Source organism: Triturus cristatus, chromosome 1_2 (genome assembly GCF_964204655.1).
Source record: "Triturus cristatus chromosome 1_2, aTriCri1.1, whole genome shotgun sequence".
NCBI classification, from domain to species: Eukaryota; Metazoa; Chordata; class Amphibia; order Caudata; family Salamandridae; genus Triturus; species Triturus cristatus.
The window spans coordinates 1,002,673,257-1,002,687,225 of record NC_140580.1 but is presented as its reverse complement, the minus strand read 5'-3'; the positions used below and the strand labels follow the sequence as shown (position 1 = coordinate 1,002,687,225).

The 13,969-nt window shown below is 43.9% G+C and overlaps 1 protein-coding gene across 2 annotated transcripts in view; it reads right to left on the bottom strand.

Annotated features, from left to right (window-relative positions):
- The window catches only part of NELFB (negative elongation factor complex member B), a 229,629-nt gene that overhangs the window by 37,192 nt on the left and 178,468 nt on the right, over window positions 1-13,969 (bottom strand). For both annotated transcript variants that reach the window (XM_085611440.1, XM_085611446.1), the window contains 4 exons: window positions 5,985-6,080; window positions 5,660-5,802; window positions 5,412-5,518; window positions 4,582-4,723 (listed from right to left, as the gene is read on the bottom strand). In XM_085611440.1, the coding sequence (XP_085467566.1) occupies window positions 4,582-4,723; window positions 5,412-5,518; window positions 5,660-5,802; window positions 5,985-6,080 (488 nt within the window). The remainder of the gene's footprint in view (window positions 1-4,581; window positions 4,724-5,411; window positions 5,519-5,659; window positions 5,803-5,984; window positions 6,081-13,969) is intronic.

Below are 13,969 nucleotides of genomic sequence, written 5' to 3'. Positions count from 1 at the left end.
GCCGCTGTGCTCTCTAGTTCAATTACTAGATGGTACAGGGAAGCCATCTTAAGTATATGTACAAGGCAATGGTCATAAGTGTTCCCGAGCTATATGGTGGCTTTACTAAAATCTATGGTGTGCGGTATCAAACACCTTGTCTTAATGATTCTGTACTGTTGCCAGTAAAAGATATTTATGACAAGCACTCAGAGGGCACCTTAGTGATTCCCCCTGAAAAACTCACCACTATCTAGTGTGCTGGCTGACAAGTGTCAACCAGTCTGCCACCATAGACTTGTTTCTGACCCACTACAAGTGAGAGCCGATTCTCTCCGAGGCCAGAAACAATGCCTGCTCTGGAGGAAGTTGTTTAGACCTCCTCCAGCAGGCTGGCTAGTGATTCATCATATAAAGGCCAGGGGCTTCAAAGCCCCTGCCGCCTTTGATATGCGACCACGGCTTCCCCCAGACCTGGGAGAGGCCAATCCGTGCCCTGAGGCCCTATTGGCACCAGGACAGGTTGGAAATTAACTATGCAAGTAGGCGTGTTGCACCACCAGTCTAGAAACACATTCCTAAGGTGGGCTACCTGATATGCTCCATGAAAGAAGCATTCCACCAGCTTAATTTGGCTAGAATTAGCAACTCTCAGGAGGTCAGATCTGTCTTGTTACCACGCTTGGAGACGCTGGGACCCCCAGGGCCCCCGCCTGCACCAATACCCAGGGTACTGGAGACCTTGCTGCAGAGCCTAGGCTTGTTTAGGGTCCAGCACAGACACCAACACCGCCACGACAGACCTATGGACATGGGACGTCAGCATCAGAGAGGCCATCATCGAGAATGGCCCTGTTGGCCTGTTTTGTCCCCATCTCCAGGTCAACCTACAAAGTGAGAGCCTCCAATGCCAGCGACCCGCCAGACAAAACACCTCTGCACCTGAGCCCCACAGCCAGAGTATGAGCCTACCGAGAGTGCCCCCTTGTTCCAGAGATCCACAAGAGTCGAGCCCCCCTTTGGGTTCTGCCAGACTGGTACCCCAGTCTCCACTTACAGCCTTGTTCTTGTTACAGGTTTTCCCATTAACTTCAGCAGTAGCGTTTGAGGCTACCCTTGCGACCAGCACCTCGGCACCCGGACACACCAGGGCAGGTAAACCAAAACTGCTGGTGCTTCTAAGGACCTTGGCCTCTACTTACCTTGCGACCAGAAGAAAGACCCTGTAACTCTATTGCAAGTACCCCTATGCAGTGTATGTTTCTCCCAGAGGATAACATTACCATGTTCGAGGCTCATGCCTTAAATCTGACAACTGTATTGTCTGGGTTTCTGAAAAATCGCTAATGAGAAAAGTTCTTACCTAATCTCGATGATCTTGGGTGTTAAATTAATATAAAAATCAATGCTATTTTCACAAATTTGTGTTGAATTTACTTATTGAGTGTGTTTCTTATTTATTGACTCTGTTTGTGCAACAAATGCCTAACACTACCCTCTGATAAGCCAAAGACTGCTCGTCCACACTACCACTAAGAGAGCACCTTCGGGTTGTTAAAGCAAGCCACTGTACACTAGTAAGGGATACCTGAACACTGCACAGCGCAACTCATTTTGGTAGACTATATAGACACTATATAGACAGCCAGCTTCCTACAGCTTCCACTTGTTATGTTGGGAAGATCTCTAAAGCACATAGCTGCCCCAAAATGGGGCTTCCCAGCACTAATTACTAATACGTCAAAACCATCATAAGACGGGCCAAAGCACTACATAAGAAAATAGAGGAAAGCCTAAAGTGAAAAAAGCCATGTCTTTAGCTGCTTTCAGAAGCACAAACAATTTCAAATCTTTCCTAACTGATACAGCACAGAAAAGAGCGACCTCCCATTCTGTCTCTTTTAATACGAGGTACATGGCTAAATTGGAGTCTGCCGACCTCAAAGCTCTGGTAGGCACATACAGTTGCATCAAGGCAGCCAAGCTAGGGGCCCCTTGCTTGTTTAGAATCTTGTGGGAAATGCACAGGCCTTTGAATTCGGTACATTCTCAATGGGCAGCGGGTAGGGTTAACAGAGGAGCAGCGAGACCGAGCAAAATTTGGGGAGAGGGAAAAGTAGTCTGGCAGCTGCATTCTGGACAATCTGTAACTGATTTATAAAATATTTTTGGGCACCAAAATAAAGAATGTTACAGTAGTCCAGGTATAACATGATAAGTGATTGTATAATCAGTTGGCGAACTTGTCGAGTAAGGAATCGGACGATGGGTTTGAGGCTTCTCAAGGTGCCAAATCATGTACCAGCTAGTGACCGGACCTGCGTTTTGAAAGAGAGTCGTCAAACCACAACGCAAATTTTTTTTACCACAGATATAGGTTTAGGAGGGTGGCCTAACGCCTTAAGCCACCATTGATCACCCAAAAGCTGGGTGTGCTTGCCCAGAAGGAGGATTTCTGTTCTGTTGGCATTTAAGTTTAAATAGTTATCGTGCAACCAGCTGGCTCCAGCAGTCAAACATTTTTTAAAGCTAACTATTCCTTCCGTCAGACCAGCATATAGAGATACTAAGTTGGGTATCATCAGCATATGAGACAAGTGAGATCCCAAAAGGCTTTACCACATTAGCTAATGGTCTGACATATATATTGATCAAGTAGGGCTTAAGAGTCGCACCCTGACAGATGCCATATACCAACACTCTTTGGGACGAGGAAACAGAAGGGATGTCACTTGGAAAGACGATCACTTAAGAAAGAAGCTGAACCAAGTCAAGCCTTTGCAATGGACCCCTATTTCATGAAGTCACTGTAGCAGCACCGCATGGGCGACCGTATCGAAAGTGGTGCTTAAATCTAAAAGAATCATTGCATGAGAGCAACCGTCATTTGCAGCACTGAGTATGGTCTCCATTACTGTCACAAGAGCTGATTCAGTACTTTAGGAAGGTCTAAAACCATTCTGTGATGGGTCTAAAATATGGTTATGATCCAAGAAAGTTGTCATGAAGTTATTTACATGTTTCACCACTAACTTAGATAGAAAAGGTAGCAATGAGATGGGGCGATAGTTTTCTGGCTGGGCAGCATCAAGAGAAGGCTTTTTCAAAAGAGGGACGGCCTTGGCATTCTCCATGCCATTGGCAACATTGCCATAGTTAGGAAGAGATTGGCAAGTTCTTTAAAAAACACAAAAATGGGGGGAACAATAGTTTCCTGAAATTGTAAAATATGCATGGATTTCATTGAGTCATCAGGGGAACGTGATTTATTTGGTGCATCAGGGCGATAATGAAGCACCATCAAGCAAGGTTAGCTCTTTCAGTTCTGCCCTTTGTAGATGATCAGTCATTTTGTCAGGTAAGGCAGCCTATTCTGGTCTGTAGCTTGTCGTGAAGTATGAATAAATCTGGCTAACCTTATTGATAAAATGATCAGCGAGTTTGTGAGAGTGTTATTTGATGCTTCCACTGGCCCACATGGTGCTGCCGGCTTAATTAGATTATTGACGGTAGAGCCAATACATTGGAGGTAATTCTTGGTATAAGATAGGGCTTCCATGACAAAATGCAGACCCTAACATACTAGAATTAAGTTTTGGCACAAGACGATTTGGGATCATTCTTGGCTTTAGAGAGGGCAGCCATAGTATTTTGTGGCTGAAGGCCCTTCCAATGGTGCACGTTGATATTTAGTGGCTGCTTCTCACTTCCCACTGTACAGCACAGTACACTATTACTGACCCCATCATCTCAGAGTAGGCAGTCCATAGGCGTAATGCTCAATAACCTGATACGGGTGAATTGCAGGAAACTGTGGATGACAGTGGGAAGAAAAGTCCCTTCAGTAAATGTAGGAGCAGCCTGCACACGCACACTGGTGCAGTGTGTCTCACATTCCAAATGTTCCATCTAGTCTAGAGAGGAAACAGCATTCTATATTAAACTTCCTCAGACAAGTCTGACACATTAGTTTCTAAACTTGTGATCTTTGCTGATGAGTTTCACCTAGGGATGTCACCTTGTTTTCAAAACTTTTAGTAGTTTGTTCTAGTACCAGTAGTATCACGTTCTGTGTGGGGGTCTATCCGTCATCTGCTCAATCTAATTTCAGTCACAGTAATTTAGAAGAAGAAGATGAAAAATAAGATTCCGCTTTTCCTTTTCAGGATGTACAGCAGTTCTGCTCAGTCTGATTACAAAAAAGGGGTAAAAAGCTCATATGTAGAGGATATAGGAAGTTATCACCCACAGCTTCCCTGCCCTTTTAAATTTGCAACAACTTCAAATGTTGCATAGTCACATTGCGGAAATCCATGGGACAAACTGCACCAGATTTTGTGGTCTAGAAAATTCAAAATCCGCAGGTCCTTTCTGTAGATTTTCTATTATTGCCCTTCTTTAAATCAGATCCTTGATTTTTGTGACTGAAGCCACCAGCCTATGAGAAAATATCAACAGCAATGAACTCTCAGGGAAATCAGTTTACACTGCTACTCTTCACTAAATAGGTGGGTGATGCAACATGAGAAACTATAGCTACCTGTCAATTTTTCACTATAGTTTTAACATAATACAGGAAAGGCCGAATGGGAAGATGCTTACCTTGCAATGGACTTGAGGAAGAAACCATCAAAAAGGCAAGTGCAGAACTCTTCTGAGCTAAATTCGTCTGCCACTAAGGTGAGGTTACTGGTAAGTAAGTGCAAGAATATATCCGTAAATGCTGAATCATTTAAGGTCTCCACTGTAAAGGAACAGAGAATATTCACATATTGGTCAGACAATGACAGGCTCAGTTTTCCAACTCTATACATTCCCAAAAAATAACTGCCCAGTTAGGCTCTGTCACTTTACGTACATGATGCATATAACAAAACAAATTGCCCAGTAACATATACAGCTACCGAAAAGAAAACCCAAAAAATGTCAATAACACGTTTTTCCATACAACACAAGGCTTCCTTAAATGCTAGGATGTTTGAGACATTCATATACTTAAATTTGTGATGCAAAATAATTATTAGATACCCAATGTGCTTACCCCACAGGAGTGAGGAATACTAGTTATAACCAAACATAAAAAAGATCACTACTAGTGTGACAAATAACCCAATTTATGTTCTACTAACGGGGGAATATCGTTTATATTGTGTGTAACCTTGGAAGGTGTGACAAAGAAAGTAAGAAAACTATCAAAAATGACAGAGACTGGTATATACAAGTTAATTTGTCCTTGTTAAAATGCTGTGCTGTATGGACCCTTCACATACTATGTGTATCTAATTATTCTTTTGCCTCTTTAATCAATCTAAAGTTTACCACACAAAAGTGATGAATACAAGTTATTGCCAAAAAAACATCACATCATTTACAAAAAAACTTCTGTATACTCTTACAGTGCGATCAGGATGAAAGGAAGGACATTGACTTACCTAAAGGAGGCAGGAGCCTAAGTAGGGCATTTCTGTTTCGCTGTTTTGTGATGTGGAGCACGTAGTAAAGACACACCTCACAGGCCACTCGGTTTTCCTGGAGAAATCTAGTATAAGAACAAGCCATTGTTCATCAATCAAACAAACATATAATAGGGAGCTAAAAGGAGCAACATGCCTACTGATGAAAAAAATGGGAACTGACAGGATAATTCTTGTTTGAAATGGTCAGACTGAAAATGACAAACCTGGTAAATGTCTCTGGGACAGTGCTGGGGTATGTAACCACTGACTTTTCTTCAGCTGGTAACTTTTGTTCAACATTGTAGGTATAGTCATCCACCACGAAGGACTGAAGCAGTGGGAGGAATCTTGTGATCAGCTCTGGTTCCTAATGTTAAAGATGGATACAACATCCATTAGTCAATATCTTGATATTGATCTTAAATGAGAACAATTCTTAAGTTATACAGTACTTTACCATGAGCTGGTTATGAAAGAGAGCCAGCTCCTGGCCTTGTCTAAAGTACATGACTGAGAAATATAAATTAAAATACATTTCTAATAACATACCATTTTGGGTTCTCTGAAGATTTGACTGTCAATCATATCCCAGGCTCCATGGCCCAAAGACAGCATTCTCAGCAGGAGCAGCAGGTCTGGGCTTTCCTACCAAATGACAGGAAAGGAAATGGCCAAACATGAAAAGAAACTCAAATATGTTTCTGCAGTATAATGTATTAAGAGCTTAAGCACTATCTACTTTGCCAATTAAATTGAATAATTAAATTACTTACACCCCCCTTCTCCCTGATCAATACACCGAAATATGGAAAATTTTATGAAATCCTGTCAATCGATCATAATCATGACTAGACATCCGCTGCTCAAAATATCTTAGAGACTTTGCACAATACTCTGAACATATTGCATACCTGATATGCAAATCTTTTCTAAAATACATTTGTTAAAACTTTGCATACACTTAGCCATTAACCACAACACACAGAACCAGCTATTTCTACATCGATTAAAAAGCAGTGTCCTATAGCGCCGAGTTTATCAAACTTGTTATGGATCGGATGCCATTTTACTTTATTAAGCCGGCAGCCTCTTCAACATTATTGACTCTAGTTGCACTGACAGAAGTTCCATCTAGCCGTACAAAGTAATCTTATCACAGTCTCCCACTAAAACCCATAGAGGTCCTAATCCACAATGATTTTAGGTAAAAGGTCTTCATATTATTAGGCGTTGATGGGGTGCAGCTGAAGCTCAATCCACAGGGATTCAGGACACATGAAGAGGAGCTGCTGCAGCCTAGACAGAGGAAAAGAGTGGAAACATTTGACTGGAAACGGACGGTATTTCAACCACAGATTAAAAGAGCAGTGAGACACACAAACGGCCACAAAAGCAGAGGTGCAACGAGTGGTGGTGTTCTGAGGCAGTTGGAAGGGCTGCAAGGTAAACAGAACTGGCTTGCGCGTGGAGCAGGAGAAAAGTGGAGTTAAGGAATTTCTCTGGCCACTGAAACATTGGGCTGACTGCGATGCTTGTGCACTGTGGCAGTGAAAATATCTATGCAGTGAGTTAAAGGGAAATGGTCATCCATACCCAGATGCTCACTGCTGCAAAAAATCTGAAAAGACTGACTACAATTAATATGGCAGCAATTTTAGAAGGAGGAAATTCTAGTAATTGTAATAGGTCTACACAAAAATGAACAATGGGTGGAAATAGTGACCGTTTTTTCAACAATTGCATTTTAACCCCACAAAAGGGCATGCTCACGAACTGGTCATTTCTGGTGATAGCTCTGGCACACATATCTATTACAGAAAGGGCAGAACAAGAGTCTGTGGTCGTTTCTGTAATGCCAAAGTGCCTAGGGGGTGTGCAAAGCGGGTGCACATGCCCGTTGTATCCCCCGAGGCACTTTACATACTATGGCCCCTGGTGGTGCTATTTGGGCACTTTGGCTTTCTGGGATGAGGACAAGCCTATCTAGCAGGTGCCCCATGGCTGGAAGAATGTGTGAAGGACATGAGGTTCTCATTCATGGACTTATTGATGTGTCCTGCTGAGCAAGTCTGCAAAAATGTTCTCCACCCTCGGAGATGCTCCGCAACGAGGTGGATCCTGTTACAGTGTGTGCAGTGCCACATCCACTGCACTAAGCAGGATAGATTTTGGAGTGGGAGTGTTTGCCACCCTTCTTTTGAAAGCCTGTCAACAGCTTTTGAATTCAATACATGGTGGTCATGCTGTCCATCCTGATGAGGACTACCTTGCCCCAAAGGACTTGTAGGAAGACTTTGAGGGCTAGATGGATGGCAAGCACTTCCATGTAACTGAAACCCTGTTGCTGACGTCCCCTTGGACCATGATTTCGCTGAGATGCATGCCCAGTCCCATAAGAGAGGCTCCAGTTGTAATGGTTATCTGCAAAACTGGATACAGGCTGGAGCATTTTTGTATTCCGCTTGAGACCACCGAGCAATAAGGTAAACTTGGAAAAGACGCATGAGGGGCAATGGCAACACAAGAGGCCATCATTTCTAAACTGACTGGGCTGAAAAAGTTGATTCTGGAAGGCCAATACTCTTTGCTGGTTGGGGTAGGCTTTGTGTATGACTGCATACAGAAAGGACCATAGAAAGGGATGTATTTGTAGTGGCTGTAGGTGGGACTTGATTGCGTTTATGGTTACTCCCAAGCTCTGAATTAAGGATAACACTGTGTGAGCGTGTGCTAGACACTGCATCCTGCTACTGCTCTTGATCAGTCATTCGTCAAGGTAGGGAAAGATGTGAATGTCCTTCCTTCGCAGATGTGCTGCCACCACCGCTATGCACTTCGTAAACACCCTTGGAGCTGTAGTAACCTCAAAAGGAAGTACTTTGAACAGGTAGTGCTGTCCTCTTACCCCAAAGTGAATTCACACGAGTTCAATCACTGTGGCTAAGCTGTCCATGTGCAAATACATGGGTGTAAAGAACATGTTACTTAACTTCAGTAACACATTATCTGGTAGAGACTCTACCAAGCTGCAGATTGCTTCCCCACTTGTCGATGTTATGGACCTCCAGTGGGAAAGATGATGATGGATTCGCCCTGCCACTGGAGTGGCGTGATCTTGCAGAGTCAGACTAGAAGTGCTTGGAGGCTGCGGCTGCCGAGGGCGGGGTGGTTGACGATTTCTGGCCTCCATTTCTAGAACATATGCTGCGTCCACGTCCCTCAACAACTTGGGAAGTCTGCACAAGACAGTGGCTGGGATAGGGCTGATGCGGCTGGAACCCCCTTCCATTGCCATGAAAGGGACAAAAGCTAGACTGGCAATGAGGTGTAGAAGAAAAGCCCAAGGATCTGGTCGTAGCACTTGAGTCCTTGAACTGCTCTAAAGTCGAGTCTGCCTTGTGCTCAAAAAGACGGGATTCATCAAAAGGCATGTCCATCACGTTAGGCTGGACATTGCCCGAGAAGCCAGACGTTCTAAGCCAGGCATTGTGCCGTTAGGCTACCGTCGATGAAATTGCTCTGTCCAGCGAATCAATAGTGCCAAGGCCACACCTTATGGCAAATTTTGCTGTATCTCTCCCCGTCCTTAACGGCCAGGGAGAGCACAGCGCAGGCCTCCTCCGGGACTTGTGGCATCACTTGCACAACCGTCTCCCAAAGGGAAGGGGAGAAATGGCCCAATAAGCATGCGGGATTCAATGACCGCAATGCCAGGATGGAGGAAGAAAACATCTTCTTCCCAAGTGACTCCAGCCTCTTGGATTCACTATCTTGAGGAGAACACGCCCTGGGAGGTAGAAGTTTGCACCACCAAGCTTTCAGGGGTGGGGTGTTGGCTGAGGAACTTTGGGTCGCCCGGAGCCGGGCGATGGCAGTGTGCAATTCACACGTGCCTATTCACAGGAGCTCCTGTGCTAGGCTTGGACCATGTGCCTAGAAGGACATCAGTTAGTGCCTCTTTGAAGGGCAAAAGGGGTTCAGAGGTAGAAGCCCCAGGCTGAAGCACTTCCGTCAGGAGATTAGTCTTGACCTGCACAGAGGGCAGGTCTAGTCCGAGGACCTTGGCCACCCTCTTAACCACCATGGTATAAGGTAGCCACTGGAGGTGGAGAGAGAGCATGCCAGTATCTGGGGAGGTGCCCAGTCCACTGGCTTCCCCAAGTACCCCATACCAGTCCATCTGCTCTGCAGAGTCATCCTGATGTTCCAAAGGGTCCATAGACCCCTCCCATTCTTCTTCGGAGCCTAAAACATCTTCAAAGCATTCAGACGACAACATAGAACCCCTGGGTTCAATCAGCGTCGGAATTGTCTAGCAACGCTGTTCAGACTCTGTGTTGTCGGGGATAAGGGTGGGGCTGGCACTGCCGATGGGCACCAGCGGCACAGACTTCGGGGGCGGTCACGATGGCACAACCGGCGTCGACCCAGATCCGATGGCGTCAAATCAAATGGCACCTCTTCTGACCCCGCGGGGCCCGCTGAAAAACGCGGTGCATGGCCTCGTAAAATTCATTATTTTAGCGGGGGTCGCTCTGGAAAGGGAGGGAGGCGTAAAGTCAACCCTGGGTCCGGCTCCCCAGAACCGTGTCTAGAGCGTCAGTGCTTCTTACCTTGTTCATCAACGTACAACAGTCAAGGCAAAGATGAAGCCTGCTACTTATTTTTCTTGTGCCTCTTCCCGGAGTGTTCCGAAGACCTCAAGTGGGACGCAGAGGACTTGAGGCTCCGGAAGCAGCCCTGCGACCTCCTCTTTTTCAATCTGGACGGGGACCAAGAAGTCTCACTGGATGGTGTCGACTGCAAGGCCGCAAGGAACTTCATACCGCACGGCTTAAACCCGGTCTTCCTTGAGACGGAAAAAATCAAGAAGTTGACAAAAAGTCAAAAAAAGGTCTGTCTATGAGCGACAGAGGGGTAGCTATTCCCGGATCGGCGCTTAACTGGCACACAAAGAAAAGAACTGCCGTCCGCGTGCCTGGGTGGCACCTATTTAGGTGACCGCAACTTCATAACCGATGCAGGCGACGCCATGCAGAGCCGAATGGAGCCACTAGACGGCGCATGCAAGTAGTATAAATCAAGCAAAAGTTTCCGGATCCAGCTTGATGCCTGGGAAATTCAAAGGTAAGGAATCTGCAGCTAGAAGTCTCTATCAGATAGTTAAATCAATAGCAAACGCTCACCTCATCTACCACCCATCAGTGCATAACCAGCTGTTCTTTGAACAATTAATGGAAACAATCATAGTCCAAACACTACACTGGAATGCCATATTTCTAGGGCACTTCAATCTCCATTTGAACGACGATGGAGACACACAGGTCTCCACTATAAAAAAAAAAAAAAACGTAATTGAAGAACAAAATATTGTCCAAGCATGTAAAAAACCATCACATGACAGACGTATTATGCTTGATATAATCATATCAAAGATTGGAGTCTTAAGTATAGACTCAATTAATCCAATGGACTAGTCAGACTATCACCAAATCTTATTCCACATCATTACATTAACACAGACAGAAAAAGGTCAAGGGCTTCAAACCCAAACACTGGTCTAGAGACACCTGAAACAAGAACAGTGATGAGCTTGCCTCCCTCTGTCATAGCAAACGCTTATCATCAGTGATCTGCAGAGAGTGCACGTTCTAACTGACCACTACAACCATAATATGACTGATATAATAGAGGTAGTAGACCCACCCTGTCACAAGATTCAACAAACAAAGGAGTTCACCCTTGGTTCCTCCATAACCTAAGCAAACAGAGACTTTGGAGACATGAACACTCCACCACACAGCTAAGGGAAAAAAGAAACACCCACAAATAAAGGCATTTGGAATGGGGGGGGGGGGGGGGTGGGGGGTTTTGACGAGGCTCTAGTTGTGACATAATGAAATGCGTATGGAGGAAGCATGCATCAAGGCTGCACGCCTTTAACGCCGTTGAGCATCAATCATTTCAGAAGAGTAATCTGGTGTGCATTCTACCACTTCTAGTGTGCAAATATTTACTCTTCCGTCCACTGGATAGATTGCACCATCTTCAAAAATTAAGTATGCAGGAGTGTTAAAATTGTTTTAAAACTGTGTTAACAGCACTGGAGGCTCTTTTCGTTCATAAGTTGATGTACAGAGAACACCATTAGGCATTTTCATAGCATCTGAATTGCATATGAGGTTGATTCTCATGATACTTGCATTGCCAAGTACTTTTTTACGATTATGTGTTTGTATGCATTTATTCATTGTTGCCAATTCAAATTCATTTCATCTTATTTTTATGTCTCTTGCATTTTATTTCATTGTAGAGCTTGTCTGCATGTTCCCTTTTTGCCACTACGCGTGTGGTTTGATTAGCTATTCAGTTTGTTTATGTTTAGGAGAGGTTTTCACTGTTCACGTCACGCAGCGCAAGATGTGCTCATAGTCTTTTTTTTTCACGAGTATGGGCTGATTGGGGGCACAAAGGTAATTAATTGCACAGGATATTTAAAGATAATGATTTTCACCTGGTTCCATTTAGAAATATCCACGTGGAGGATCGTAGGTCACTGGTTGTTTTATGGACAGTCTGATACATGGTAGCTTTAAGCAGTTGGCCTCTGTCCATATCAATGCAGAATTGATGGACTGGATCTCTCATGAGTCATAGGTGCACTCAGCTGAATATTTGGTAAGCAGATTTGCCCATATTGCAATGTTTATTTTTGGTTGAGCAGTGTTCCATTTGAAAGCATGCAATGAAGTCTTCAGTTATCACGGGTTTCACATACACGTTATGTGTTTACAAAGCACACAACTATGGTAGCATTTTATTTTACTTGATTTCACACTGCTGTGTCACTTTTTATTTGGGGAGTCATACGTGCGCTTTTGGGTTGCTTGTAATTGGGGTTCAGCACTGAAATTGTGGATTTTGGTGTGGGACACGAATGAGTGGTCACGGGCAGGGTTGTAATTTCAGGTTTTGATGTTAAAAAGTTATTATTCATTGGTCGTGCTGGTGGGGTATGTTTTTTACCATCTTGTATTTTAGTTAACCCTGAGGTAGGTAATTATCCCGAAATGCATTGGGTATAGTCTTAAGACTCTGTTTCATGAGAAAAATGTAACCCACATGTGTTGCTGAGAAAACAGGAGCGGAACCATGGGGTTTCAGGGCGCCACCCTCTGAGACCTTGACAGAATGAGACCTTGGTCTTTATCCAGATGGAGGCTGCTACTGTGTGTCTGCAGAGCCTTTAAAAGGATGGAGTCATGGGAGGACAGTCGCAGACTTGGGACAAGATTTACACATCTCACTTAATGTGGGATTATGTTTAAAGTGCACCTGCTTACTTTTTTTCTTCTTTCAGAAAAAGCCCTTCTGCTAAAGCAATGGTCAATCGTAGAATGACTATTCGTGATTGTAGACCAAACAGAAATAGGCCTGCAAAGGAAATTAGACATATTTAGAGACTACTGTAGGTGTAAATAATTAGTGGTAAATACGGATAAAACTAGGGTGCTTTGCTTTGGGAAGACAAAAGGTAAATGTAATTGGCACTTAGGTGCCGAGAAACTTGAATTAGTCACCAAATACAAGTATATTAAAGTCTGGTTTGTGAGGTCCTTTCAATGGAAAATACATCTAGAACCACTGAAGACCAGGGCTATGGCCTCGGTGAGTGGGCTGAAAAATTTTAATAGGGACTTCGGAGAAATGTCATACAGACCAGTCCTTAAAGCTTATGTGGCAATGATCCCCCCGCAATTGCAATATGGGGTTGACCTGCTATATGTGAGTGGAAAGAATAGGTGGGAAGGGGAAGTGCTTGAAGAACTTATTGTCACTCCCCAGCTCTGCCATGATAAAAGCAATAAGATTAGAAACTGGTATGCTCTCATGGAACATATTGGCTGCAAAAGCGTTAATAAGATTCTGGAGAAAACTGAGTCGAGAGGAAGTACAGAAGGTTTCTCAGTGGTGCAAAAATGAAATTCTGGAAAGTGAATTAAAGTGGGCAAAAAACGCTTGGATCAAATTAAGGACTGTCTGCAAAGATATGAAAGTAATGTTGCATCTACAGAATCTACAAACTGAAATCTCAAAGAGTGAGTTAAATTAGTTGGGTAAAAATGTATCCTATGAATGCGACTATCACTCCTTAAGTGGGAAGAAATCAGTACAATTCATGCCAAACTTTGGCGGAACAAAGTGAGTTTCCCATATGTTGATATCTTACCAAACCAGTTGTTAAGAAGTGAACTACTGAGAGTAAGGGTTGGACTCAACCCCTGCTAGATATATGATTTGGAGAAATCAAAAATGATTGATGTAGGAGGCAACTGTACTTGTGGTTTGAACACTAAATCTGATATGTTGCATGTTCTTTTGGACTGCTTAAAGGTTAAACAACAAAGGAGACAGCTTTTACGCCCAATATGTTTGAAATATGGAATGAAGACCCGTGGGCACGTTGCAGAATTTTTAACTGATATGCGTTTTTTGGATATACCATTTGCCATTAGAAGATTCATGAGAACAGT